General features: G+C 40.6%; 1 protein-coding gene across 1 annotated transcript in view; it reads left to right on the plus strand.

The window, feature by feature from the left end:
* Window positions 1-14,197, plus strand: part of LOC124789248 (solute carrier family 22 member 7-like) — a 110,490-nt gene that overhangs the window by 47,579 nt on the left and 48,714 nt on the right. The window contains exon 3 of the mRNA XM_047256543.1: window positions 6,179-6,421. Coding sequence (XP_047112499.1) covers window positions 6,179-6,421 — 243 coding nt within the window. The remainder of the gene's footprint in view (window positions 1-6,178; window positions 6,422-14,197) is intronic.

Here is a 14,197-nt window from a genome sequence, read left to right on the forward strand (position 1 = left end):
CATCGCGACTCTGTAAAATGTAATGGTTCAGGTCGCTTCAGTGTCTTGACGCCTATGTAGAGTATTCGCAGTCTGACTACACGTATCACCCGTCAATGATGAATTAAGTTAAGAGTTCAACACATGGCATAGAACTTGGTCTTTCACACACGGAGCGGCCGATACGACGCACAAAAGCTGTCTCCAGCACTGCCTATCCCGAACTCATTACCCAGGCCGGGACCACAGCTGAGGCCCAAAAGACCCCACGCCACTGACGCGTCTCCATTACAGAGTGTGCTGACGTCACACTTCTCTGTTCCTTACAACGAAAATTGCTTTTATGGCGATCATTCAAATATGGGAAATAAAACATGTGGTTGTTTGCCGCCTTGTTACTGCCAAAATCATACTGAAAGCTTTTGCAACACTGGTTTACACAAAGAAAACATGTGTTTAAAATTAACGTAAAAGTTAAGGGGACAGTTATTCCGAAACGCCCTAATCATTATAGGCTATTCATTCTGTAATTGTTCTTGGCAGTCTGCGAGTGCACTGCTGTCACACTCGGACACCAACCTGATGCCTGTGCAGCTCGCATCTCTGTAAAATGAGAAATAAGAAACCTCCAAGTTTTAACACATCAACAAGTGTCGACTTGTCTGGGACCTTAATGTAAGGAGATTCACACAACTCAGCCCAGCCCCGCCCCCTTACATAATCATGTTGTCACTACCGATTATACCATTTAGATTCAGAACAAGTCTTGACTCTTCTCAGACCTTGCTGACTAAGAATACATAAACGTATAGCAAAGGGGGCCAGAGGGGGACAAAGGGGTGGATTAGAGGGGCAGTGAGTTTCAACACACATATCCCTCCGGTTCCTGGAATCACGGTTGTTGTTGTCGTGGTCTTCAGTCCTGAGACTGGTTTGACGCAGCTCTCCATGCTACTCTATCCTGTGCAAGCTTCTTCATCTCCCAGTACCTTCTGCAGCCTACATCCTTCTAAATCTGCTTAGTGTATTCATCTCTTGGTCTCCCTCTACGATTTTTACCCTCCACGCTGCACTCCAGTACTAAATTGGTGATCCCTTGATGCCTCAGAACATGTCCTACCAACCGATCCCTTCTTCTAGTCAAGTTGTGCCACAAACTCCTCTTCTCCCCAATTCTATTCAATACCTTCTCATTCGTTATGTGATCTACCTATCTAATCTTCATCATTCTTCTGTAGCACCACATTTCGAAAGCTTTTATTCTCTTCTTGTCTAAATTATTTATCGTCCATGTTTCACTTCCATATATGGCTACACTCTCTACAAATACATTGAGAAACGACTTCCTGACACTTAAGTCAATACTCAATGTTAACAAATTTCTCTTCTTCAGAAACGCTTTCCTTGCCATTGCCAGTCTACATTTTATATCCTCTCTACTTCGACCATCATCAGTTATTTTGCTCCCCAAATAGCAAAACTCCTTTACTACTTTAAGTGTCTCATTCCCTAATCTAATTCCCTCAGCATCACCCCACTTAATTCGACTACATTCCATTATCCTCGTTTTGCTTTTGTTGGTGTTCATCTTATACCCTCCTTTCAAGTCACTGTCCATTCCATTCAACTGCTCTTCAGAGTCCTTAGCCATCTCTGACAGAATTACAATGTCATCTGCGAACCTCAAAGTTTTTATTTCTTCTCCATGGATTTTAATACCTACCCCGAACTTTTCTATTGTTTCCTTTACTGCTTGCTCAATATACAAATTGAATAGCAGCGGGGAGAGGCTACAACCCTGTCTCACTCCCTTCCCAACCACTGCTTCCCTTTCATACCTCTCCCCTCTTATAATTGCCATCTGCTTTCTGTACAAATCGTAAATAGTCTTTCTCTCTCTGTATTTTACCCCTGCCACCTTCAGAATTTTAAAGAGAGTATTCCAGTCAACATTGTCAAAAGCTTTCTCTACGTCTACAAATGCTAGAAACGTATGTTTGCCTTTCCTTAACCTTTCTTCTAAGATACGTCATAGGGTCAGTATTGCCTCACGTGTTCCAACATTTCTGCGGAATCCAAACTGATCTTCCCCGAGGTCGGCTTCTACCAGTTTTTCCATTCGTCTCTAAAGAATTGGCGTTAGTATTTTGCAGCTGTGACTTATTAAACTGATAGTTCGGTACTTTTCACATCTGTCAACACCTGCTTTCTTTGGGATTGGAATTATTATATTCTTCTTGAAGTCTGAGGGTATTGCGCCTGTTCATACATCTTGCTCACCAGATGGTAGAGTTTTGTCAGGACTGGCTCTCCCAAGACTGACAGTAGTTCTAATGAAATGTTGTCTACTCCCGGGGCCTTGTTTCGACTTAAGTCTTTCAGTGCTCTGTCAAACTCTTCACGCAGTATCGTATCTCCCATTTCATTTTCATCTACATCCTCTTCCATTTCCATAATATTGTCCTCAAGAGCATCGCCCCTGTATAGACCCTCTATATACACCTTCCACCTTTCTGCTTTCCCTTCTTTGCTTAGAACTGGGTTTCCATCTGAGCTCTTGATATTCATGCAAGTTTTTCTCTTTTCTGCAAAGGTCTCTTTAATTTTCTTGTAGGCAGTGTGTATCTTACCCCTCGTGAGATAAGCCTCTACATCCTTGTATTTGTCCTCTAGCTATCCCTGCTTAACCATTTTGCACTTCCTGTCTATCTCATTTTTGAGACGTTTGTTTTCCTTTTTGCCTGCTTTACTTACTGCATTTTTGTATTTTCTCCTTTCATCAGTTAAATTCAGTATCTCTTCTGTTAGCCAAAGATTTCTACTAGCCCTCGTCTTTTTACCTACTTGATCCTCTGCTGCCTTCACTATTTCATTCCTCAAAACTACCCATTCTTCTTCTACTGTATTTCTTTTCCCTATTCCTGTCAATTGTTCCCTTATGCTCTCCCTGACACGCTGTACAAACTCTGGTTGTTTCAGTTTATCCAGGTCCCATCTCCATAAAATCCCACCCTTTTGCAGTTTCTTCAGTTTTAATCTACAGTTCATAACCAATAGATTGTGGTCAGAGTCCACATCTGCCCCTAAAAATGTCTTACAATTTAAAACCTGGTTCCTAAATCTCTGTCTTACCATTATATAATCTATCTGAAACCTTCTAATATCTCCAAGGTTCTTCCATGTATATGACCTTCTTTCATGATTCTTGAACCAAGTGTTAGCTATGATTAAGTTATGCTCTAAGTAAAATTCTACCAGGCGGCTTCCTCATTCATTTCTTAGTGCCAATCCATATTCACCTACTACGTTTCCTTCTCTTCCTTTTGCTACTGTTGAATTCCAGTCACCCATGAGTATTAAATTTTCGTCTCACATCACTACCTGAATAATTTCTTATATCTCATCATACGTTTCATTAATTTCTTCATCATCTGCAAAGATAATTGGCATATAAACTTGTACTACTGTAGTAGGCATGGGCTTCGTGTATATCTTGGCCCCAATAATGCGTTCACTATGCTGTTTGTAGTAGCTTATCCGCACTCCTATTTTTTTATTCATTATTAAACCTACTCCTGCATTACCCCTATTTGAGTTTGTATTTATAACCCTGTATTCACCTGACCAAAAGTCTTGTTTCTCCTGCCATCGAACTTCACTAATTCCCACTATATCTAACTTTAACCTATCCATTTCCCTTTTTAAATTTTCTAATCTACCTGCCCGATTAAGGGATCTGACATTCCACACTCCAATCTGTAGAACGCCATAACGACGTCCTCCTGAGTAGTCCCCGCCCGGAGATCCGAATGGGGGACTATTTTACCTCCGGAATATTTTACCCAAGAGGACGCCATCATCATTTAATCATACAGTAAAGCTGAATGCCCTCGGTAAAAATTACGGCTGTAGTTTCCCCATGCTTTCAGCCGTTCGCAGTACCACATCACCAAGGCCGTTTTGGTTAGTGTTACAGGGCCAGATCAGTCAATCATCCAGACTGTTGCCCTAGCAACTACTGAACCACTTCAGGAACCACAAGTTTGTCTGGCCTCTCAACAGATACCCCTCCGTTGTGGTTGCACCTACGGTACGGCTATCTGTGTCATTGAGGCACACAAGCATCCCCACCAACTGCAAGGTCCATGGGTCATGGGGGGGGGGGGGGGGGGGCGGAATCACGGTATGCAGAGGTATTAGATGTGAACAACAGGACTGATTGTTGAAGGGGGCCTGAATGCTCGCCAGTCTGTACCATAAATAGTAAATCATGTTGTCACAATACGAGAGAAGGGAAGTTGCTACTCACCCTGTAGCGGAGATGCTGAGTCGCGATAGGCACAATAAAAAGATTCACACAATCATAGCTTCCGGCCATTAAGGCCTTTGTGAGCAGTAGACACACATGCACACACGTACACACACAGTCACGCAAGCGCAGCTTGCACACCCGTCTGCAGTCTCAGAGAGCAGAAAGTAAACTTGGCAGTGTAGTTTCAGCTCTCTGAGATTGCAGACGTGCGTGCAAGTTGCGCGTGCGTGAGAGTGTGTGTGTGCGTGTGTGTATGTGTGTCTACTGCTCACAAAGGCCTTAATGGCCGAAAGCTATGACTGTATAAATCATTTTATTGTGCCTATCGCGACTCAGCATCTCCTCTATATGGTGAGTAGCAACTTTCCTTCTCTCGTATTCTTACATTCCATCCTGGATTTTCCATTGTCTGAAATCATGTTGTCATAATTTTAATGATAAGGGTCCCAATGTTTCAGGACAATACGAGACCCCACACTGCAGTTCCCACCATAAAAACTTTGAGAAATGTACGAATCTCCGAATGGCTTGACCAGTCCTCTGATTTGTCAGCTGCAGAACACGTCTCAAACATGGCGGGAAGACGTATACTTCGTACGGACCTCTAGCCAGCAACTTTTATGACTGACCCACCATGTGTTTCAGGCATGGCAAGAGGTTCCCCAAGGCCACATTAGGAGGCTGTTTGCTTCCACAACACGATAAACACAAGTGTGTCTTGGGGCCCACAGGTGTCACACCTCATACTGATGTTGTTATGTTACTTAAAATCCGTCTTGATTGCGAATTTTTTTATTATTCATTTATTCATATGACCGGTTTCGGTTCATTCACAACTATCTTCAGATCTGATATTTCAGTTACAGGAGTAACCCGTTCAAATCCAGCAACTTTCACATGCTACGTCACATAAAATTTATTGTACTCCTGTAACTGAAATATCAGATCTGAAGATGGTTCTGAATGAACCGAAACCGGTCATATGAATAAATAAATAATAAAAAAATTTGCAATCAAGACGGATTTTAAGTAACATTATAAAATCAGTGATTGCTGTTATCCCATAAGACATTACGTCTGTTTTTGCAAACTGAAGTTGTTAATTTACACCATTTCCAGAAGGAATAAAAGTTTAATCATTTAACAATTCGTCATGTGATGAACATCTCCACAGTCTCATATACATCGGAATGGTGCTTCATGATGTAACATTTCCCTTCTAGGTCAGTATATGAAATACTTTTGTTTTCTCCGGTAATGCCTATTGGAGCTTTTCCCAGACATCTGTCAGCATACTGAGTCATAAATTTCATGTCGTCCAGTAAATACCTACATCAGTGCAGAACAAACGATGCTGCTCCTACTGCTAATGAACTATTCCTCGTGGCGTGTTCGTCGACGATTATATTTCGGCTTCTGGTTACGTGCTTGCGCTGCCACAAATTTGAACTTGCTCCATCAACTCAATCACAAATGAAAGGCCACTTACTACAGGCGTGTTCTTAAGCTCCCCTGAAAAATATCGTCTACGAGGGCTGAAAAAAAAAGAATCAAGGCTAATATTAAGACTCTGTGTACTTAGAAAGTACGTCCAGTTGCTTGTGGCTGCCCAAACTAGTACCCATCGCAGCCCACATACATTGACATTTTCGCATGTGCCACTGTTCAAAACATTTGTGCATTTCACAGCGTATAGAGACAATTCAAGGTCACAAAACAGTCGCGTGTTAATATGACACGACAAAAAGTTCTTCAGTAATATTAAGAATCTCTCTACTTGTCTGGATGTAATTATTTCGGATATTTAGTTTTCCACTGTTTTCGCGTCACATGAGTACGCAGTGAGCTTCTCTTTTATGCCCTACCGCTATTTCCTCCTTATTACAGGGAAGGGGCCTCGTTCAGCAAGTGCCTGATGTACAACCAGAGCGATGTGACGGACTTCGGCGGCAGCAGGGAACCTGTGAAGTGCCAGCACGGCTGGGAGTACGACGACACCTGGTTCTCCCTGACGGTGACGTCACAGATGAACTGGGTCTGCGACAACCGGCAGGCCGTCAACGACGTCTTGTCCTACTCACAGGTTATTGGAGTGGCCCTGGGGTTACTGTTTGGCTACATAGGCGACATGTGCGTAGCTATTTTTTTATTACTGGTTTCACCCATCATGAATCACTTAATAATTTTGATTAATTCACAAAAAGACAAACTAATTATTTTTAGTAAATAAGAAGTTGAGTTATTTTTAGAAGTTTTGATTGGTTTTTCAATAACGACAAATACGTGGTACATTCTTCACAATTCGCTACCGTTTCAATCACTATAATAAGAGTACATTGTCATTATCGTCGACGTGTTCCTATATGTCACACGCACTACACTGCATTTCCAAATTGTGTCTTTTTCTGCTGGCACTGTGGTGAAGTCAGTTACTTGTTAATGCACGACGGATTTTTTTCAGTAGTACTAGACATTTATGTTAATAAATAGAGAAAAGCAAAAGATAATCTTATTCGTACATAGAAGCCAAAGCTACTTAAGGGTTTAGTTGCATAACGATTTTATAGCGCTTTCTTGTGTCCACACACACACACACACACACACACACACACACACACACACACACACACACACAGCTATCGTTCACACTTTTCTATAATAATACTAAGTTGAGCTCAAGAAGCTGAAAGTAGATTAATATTACACATCATTGACCTAAGATTTAAGATATTCCAGTACCATGTATTGCATTGTGACAGTATGTTACAGAATCAATTTTTTACTATTAATTTACAGGACATATATACAGGCATTTCGGTTGCACAAAATTTTGTCAACTGACCATGGTTTCGATTGCAGTAGGGTAATCTCCATCAGAATAGAAAGTTACATGGAATACATGTAATGACACCATGGTTTAAAACGTCTGAGCAAAAGTGCTCTCAGAATAGAAAGTTACATGGGATACATGTAATGACACCATGGTTTAAAACGTCTGAGCAAAAGTGCTCTCGCCAAACAGAAACCATGGTGTGATTGCATGTATTCCATGTAACTTTTTTTTCTGATGAAAAATCGAAATCGTGGTCAGTTGACAAAATTTTGTGCAATCGTAGTGGGTGTATATACGTCCTGTAATTAAATAGCTTATAGTTGCTGGATCACAGCCAACCAAATGTTTTGCTATTAGTTTTTTCTACCAATCCGTACTCTGTTCTATAAGGAAACATAATATATAGGATAATTATGTAAGACGTATTTGTAAATTTATGGTTTTAGTTGTCCACTTATTTGCCTTGGGCTGTTTATAACATATTTATTCCCAGGTTGAAAGGGTTATTTTGAGTTTTCGATTCATTTTTTCCTGCTATATGTAAATAAAGTTTGTTCGTGTTCTGTAATCATAACCAGAACTTTAAGACAGTACTAACTAACGATTTCTTAATGTGGATAAAAATTTGTTTGATGTGCTCCATTAGTTCTTAGAAACTAAATCCTTAAAAAGATTTTTATGGTATAACCAGCTACTGTTTTTGCTTTTACTCTGATGTCCCTTGGATTGATGGAGTTTAAGAGACCAAACTACGAGGTTATCAGTCGCTCCATCGTATGTGTGTCAAGCCGGGAGGTTCCTCAGAGAGGAAGGACACAGAAGACAAATCCTGATGAACCCACTGTAACTGAGGATCAATAAAATTTAGAGATACAAGCAAGTAGAAGTGAGTGAAGTGTAGGTAGGAGAAAGTGGGTGTATTGCTGCGCCCAGGCAGCAGTTGGAGCCCCCCAAAACATGTTATGTAATATGAGACGCACCCTCTGCATGCGATTGGCTTTTACTCTCACTCTATTATCACAACAGAAACTGGCAACACAGACAAGTTTATAAAACCTCAGGAAAGACAACAGCGACGACGAGATAATAAACCAACGCCATACGAGTAAAAGAGTAAGAACTTGAAATGTGGGAAGGCCAAAAGCCAGGCTGGACCTCCGACAAAGGGCAGCCACGTACCCCCTGGGTCCGAGCAGGCTACGGGGAATCCCTCCAACCCCTCAAGAGACTGCCGAGGCCATTATGCCCTCCCTCACAGAGACGAGTAGAAACCACCTTCACTGCTAAAATTTAAAACCAGATCAGCGACTCTGACGCCATCCGGTAGCACCAGAGGCAGTGTATCTACAACTTTAGGGTTTCACTGTGTCTGTGTCTGTGTGTGTGTAGCGGGGGGGGGGGGGGGGGCAGATTAGGGCATTCCAGTAGGATGTAGGCACTCAGCACCCATCAGATTGGCACCACACTGACAGTGGGGAGGATCCTCACGCCATAGGCTGTGGCCTTGGGTGAGCCAAGCATAGCCAATGTGAAGCTCACAGAGAATGGCAGATTCTCCGTGAGAAGCACGAAGGGAAGACTGCCACATGGCCGTGGTCGCCTTTATTTCTCGCAGTCTTTTAGAAGAAAGCAGGGCGCACCAATCAGTGTTCAACTGGTGGTGGGGAGTCGAGCACAGGCCCAGTTCCGGCACCCTCAATTCCAAAGTCGTCATCCTGAAAGCTAAATTAGCCAACAGATCAGCATGTTCGTTCACTGGGATCCCCGATGTGACCTGGGATCCAGTCAAAGACGGTCGATCGTCCATCTTGATTAAGGTCAGAAAGGGGATAGGAACAATCACGACCAATGGGTGTCGAGGGCAGCACTGGTCGATAGCCTGATGACAAGGTTCTAGAGGCTTCAAATATTGCAATTACTACCATATTTGTTGTTCATTTCACTTCAGGTAATAATTTTAAACCTTTAAATTTTAGTTGTTACACAGTCCATGAAATTATCACCTAATTTTAATTTAACGGTGTTAATACGATATTAATACACACTTGTGAGATTCGGTCGCTCAGTGGTTAAGAGCCATACTACTGACCTAAAGGGCATGGGTTTGGCACCTGGTCAGTCCTACAATATTTATCTGATACTTTTCACTTTTGGGAGTGATTTGCACTTACAAAATACGCATAATTGCGCCATGGTTCGAAGGTTCACATTGAGCTGTAGGTACCACTGTAGCTCACTAGGTAAGTCAGTTGTATTGCCAGGGGAAGCTAACAGGATATGTGCAAGTGGGTGTGACACATATATGCGCCCATGATTCGCTCGCTGTCACTGCATTCGACAGATATATCTATCTACGACATTCTGTGGCTTTTAGCTAATGGATTAACGGGAATGACAAGTTTCATGCCGATAATTATAAACTGAGGTGATAAAAGTTATGGGATAACCCCTAAAAACAATTCGGACATCCTTTTGCCCCGTGTAGTGGGCATCTCGACACGGCATGGATTCAACAAGTTGTTGGAAGTCTCCTGGAGCTGCACTGCCTCTATAGACATCCATAACTGCCAAAGCGTTGCCGGTGAAGCATTCTGTGCACGCAGTGACCTCTCGACTAAGCCCCATAAATGTTCGATAGGATTCATGTCGAGCAACCTGGCTGTCCATATCATTCGCTCGAATTGTCCAGAATGTTCTGCAAAGCAGTCTCGAACAATTGTGGCCCACTGACATGGCTCATTGTCATCTATAAAAATTCCATCTTTGTGTCCAAGTAGCCGAACATAACCACTCCCAGTGAGTGTTCGGTTCAGTTGGATCAGCAGATCCTATCTGTTCCATGCAGACACAGCCCACACCATAATGGAGTCACGAGTAGCTTGTTGACAACTGCGTCCACGGCCTCATTAGTCCCATTCAAACCCTGCCATCAGCTCTTACCAAGTGAAATCTGGACTCATCTGACCAGCCCACTGTTTTCTGCAGTCATCTAGGGTCCGACCAATGTTTTGGCGGGCCCAACTGCCATAGCCCAGTAACGCCGTATTTCGCCGCACTGGCCTGAGGGTTACGTTCGTCGTACATCCGACATTGATTTCTGTCGTCATTTGACACAGTGTTGCTTGTCTGTCAGCACTGACAACTCTACGCAAACGCCGCTGCTCTCAGTCGTTAAGTGAAGGCCTTCGGGCACTGCATTGTCTGCGGTGAGAAGTAATGCCTGAAATTTGGTATTCTAGGCTCACTTTTGGCATTATGGAGCTCACAATATTGAATTCCCTAGCGATTTCCAAAGTGGTATGTCTCATGGATCTAGGTAGAATCACCATGCCGCGTTCAAAGTCTGTTAATCCCCGTTGTACGGCATAATCCGTTCGGAAACCTTTTCACATGGATCACCCGGGTACAAATGACAGCTCCGGTGATGTACTGTCCTTTTATACGTTGTGTACGCCATATTATTTCCATCTCTACATGCGCATATCGCTATCCCAATACTTTTGTCACCTCAGTGTAACGCTATTGGTTGATGACAAAAGATAAAGAAGAACGAGAACTATCCCAATACTTTTATCACCTCAGTGTAACGCTATTGGTGAATGACAAAAGATAAAGAAGAACGAGAACTATCCCAATACTTTTGTCACCTCAGTGTAACGCTATTGGTTAATGACAAAAGATAAAGAAGAACGAGAACTATCCCAATACTTTTGTCACCTCAGTGTAACGCTATTGGTTAATGACAAAAGATAAAGAAGAAAGAGAACTATCCCAATACTTTTGTCACCTCAGTGTAACGCTATTGGTTAATGACAAAAGATAAAGAAGAACGAGAAGTAGAGAGATAACCCATCACGGGCTGTACCTACAGTGATGAGCCAACAGTTACGACCACCACCCACCACGAGATTGAATGCTGCCTTGAGGCAATGTTTTATGATTTTGGTTGGGCTAGCTTTAAATATTGTGGGCTGGCATGAGACTTTTTGTTAACTTACACCGCGATAACACTCGTACTGACATCAGATGCACCGAAGTACGTGCGATATAATATTTTTTAAACACAACGCGCAATTCACTGCCTTCTAATAAATAGTTTACGTGAGCGTTGCTATCTAGAAAAGAAAATTTGCGTATTCTTACGCAAACTGTAATTATTAACATGGGTCTCAGGGGCTACTGGTTATTTATATACCAAACTACACAAAGATTAACTGAGATATTGCGGAATGTAATGATTTTCAATACTTCTTGTTCATTATTTGCAAGGCGAAACTGGAGAGAATCTCATCTGGCGTTAGGCGGCCAAAATGAAACTGCACATGTAATGAGAGAAAATATGGAGAAAGGAGGAGTTGCCATATATGTCAAAAGTTATCATTGTGCAAGAAGTATAGAAACAAAAAAGTTTTGTGTAGAGAAACATATAGAAGCATGTGCTTGTGAGCTTAAATTAAATAAAGGCACATTTATAATTGTAACTGTATATAGGTGGCCATCAGGAAATTTTCATCTATTTCTGAAAAATTTGGACTCCTTGTTGTGCTATCTGTCAGACAGGGGGAAGCAAATTATTATTTGTGGGGACTTCAATGTAGATTCTCTGAAATAGGGTAATAGGAAAAATGACCTTGAAGTATTACTCGGTTCTTTCAATTTGACACCCGTTATTGATTTTCCTGCTCGGGTGGTAAAGGATAGCAGCTCACTGATAGATAACTTCTTTATAGACCAAGATAAGTTTAACCAGATAAATGCTCAGCCTGTTGAGAATGGTCTTTCTGATCACGGTGCACAGCTAGTTACAATATATGACATAGCTCCATTCAGCAATGCTAAACAGTCCTCCAAAGTAGTACGTTCAGTCAACGATTTAACAATTGCAAATTTCAGGGAAAGCCTACAGCAGTTAGACTGGGATGAGGTGTACCGTGAACCTGATGCCAATTTAAAATATAATTTATTTCATGACATTTTTGTAAATGCATTTGAAAACTGCTTCCCCAAGAAAATAGTTAAATATACTCGTAAGAAACCTTGTAACAAACCATGGCTTACTAAGGGTATAAAAATATCTTGTAACCGGAAAAGGGAAATGTATCTGATAGCAAGAAAGAGTAGTGACCCAGAAACTATCAAAAATTATAAAAACTACTGTGTTATATTAAGAAAAGTTATTAAAAAATCCAGGAGTATGTGTATCATGTCTGAAATCAGCAACTCTGATAATAAAATTAAAACAATTTGGAATATTATTAAAAGAGAAACAGGTCAACCAAGAGCAGAGGAAGACAGTATTACCATCAAATTGAATGAAAACTTTACAAACAAAAAGTCAGAAGTTGAAAATATTTTTAATAATCATTTTCTAAATGTTGTGGATATAGTAGGATCCAGGTGTTCATTAGAAGATGCTAGGCTGTTAATGGAAGAGGCCATATCTATGCAATTTGATACAATTGAAATCTCACCCACTTCTCCCTCTGAAATTAGGAAAATAATAAACTTGCTTAAAAACAAAAATTCACATGGAATTGATGGCATTTCCAGCAAAATACTAAAAGCTTGTTCTCAACAGATAAGTAAGATTCTCAGCCACCTGTGTAATAGCTCTCTGGAACAGGGCATTTTTCCTGATAGACTGAAATATGCTATTGTTATACCTTTGCATAAAAAGGGGGATAGATCTGATGTCAACAATTACCGTCCAATCTCCCTTCTAACAGCTTTATCCAAAATTTTTGAGAAAGTAATGTATTCAAGAGTAGCTTCATATATCTGTAAAAATGAAGTACTAACAAAATGTCAGTTTTGTTTCCAGAAAGGTTTTTCAACAGAAAATGCCATATATGCTTTCACCAGTCAAATTTTGAATGATCTGAATAACTGAAAACCACCCATTGGAATTTTTTGTGATCACTCAAAGGCTTTTGATTGTGTAAATCATGAAATTCTGCTAGACAAGCTCAAGTATTGTGGCATGAGTGGGACAGTGCACAAATGGTTTAATTCGTACCTAACTGGAAGAGTGCAGAAAGTTGAAATAAGTAGTTCTCGTAACATGCAAAGATCAGCACATTCCTCAAACTGGGGAACTATCAAGCATGGGGTTCCACAAGGGTCAGTCTTGGGTCCTTTGTTGTTCTTATTATATATTAATGACTTGCCATTCTATATTCATGAAGAGGCAAAGTTAGTTCTCTTTGCTGATGATACAAGTATAGTAATCACACCTGACAAACAAGAATTAACTGATGAAATTGTCAATACTGTCTTTCAGAAAATTACGAAGTGGTTCCTTGTAAACGGACTCTCACTGAATTTTGATAAGACACAGTACATACAGTTCCGTACAGGGAATGGTATGACGCCATTAATAAATATAGACCTTAATCAGAAGCATATAGCTAAGGTAGAATATTCCAAATTTTTAGGTGTGTCCATTGATGAGAGATTAAATTGGAAGAAACACATTGATGATCTGCTGAAACGTTTGAGTTCAGCTACTTATGCAATAAGGGTCATTGCAAATTTTGGTGATAAACATCTTAGTAAATTAGCTTACTACGCCTATTTTCACTCATTGCTTTCATATGGCATCATATTTTGGGGGAAATCATCACTGAGGAATAAAGTATTTATTGCACAAAAGCGTGTAATCAGAATAATAGCTGGAGTCCACCCAAGATCATCCTGCAAACATTTATTTAAGGATCTAGGGATATTTACAGTAGCTTCTCAGTATATATACTCTCTTATGAAATTTGTTATTAACAACCAAATCCAATTCAAAAGTAATAGCAGTGTGCATAACTACAATACTAGGAGAAAGGATGATCTTCACTATTCAAGATCTAACTTTGGCACAGAAAGGGGTGAATTATACTGGCACTTAAGTCTTTGGTCACTTACCAAATAGTATCAAAAGTCTGACAGATAACCAACAAGTATTTAAGAAGAAATTAAAAGAATTTCTGAATGACAAGTCCTTCTACTCCATAGAGGAATTTTTAGATATAAATTAAGAAAAAAAATATTTAAAAAATAAAAAAATAAAAATAAAAAAGAAAAAC

This window comes from Schistocerca piceifrons, chromosome 3, assembly GCF_021461385.2.
Source record: "Schistocerca piceifrons isolate TAMUIC-IGC-003096 chromosome 3, iqSchPice1.1, whole genome shotgun sequence".
NCBI lineage: Eukaryota > Metazoa > Arthropoda > Insecta > Orthoptera > Acrididae > Schistocerca > Schistocerca piceifrons.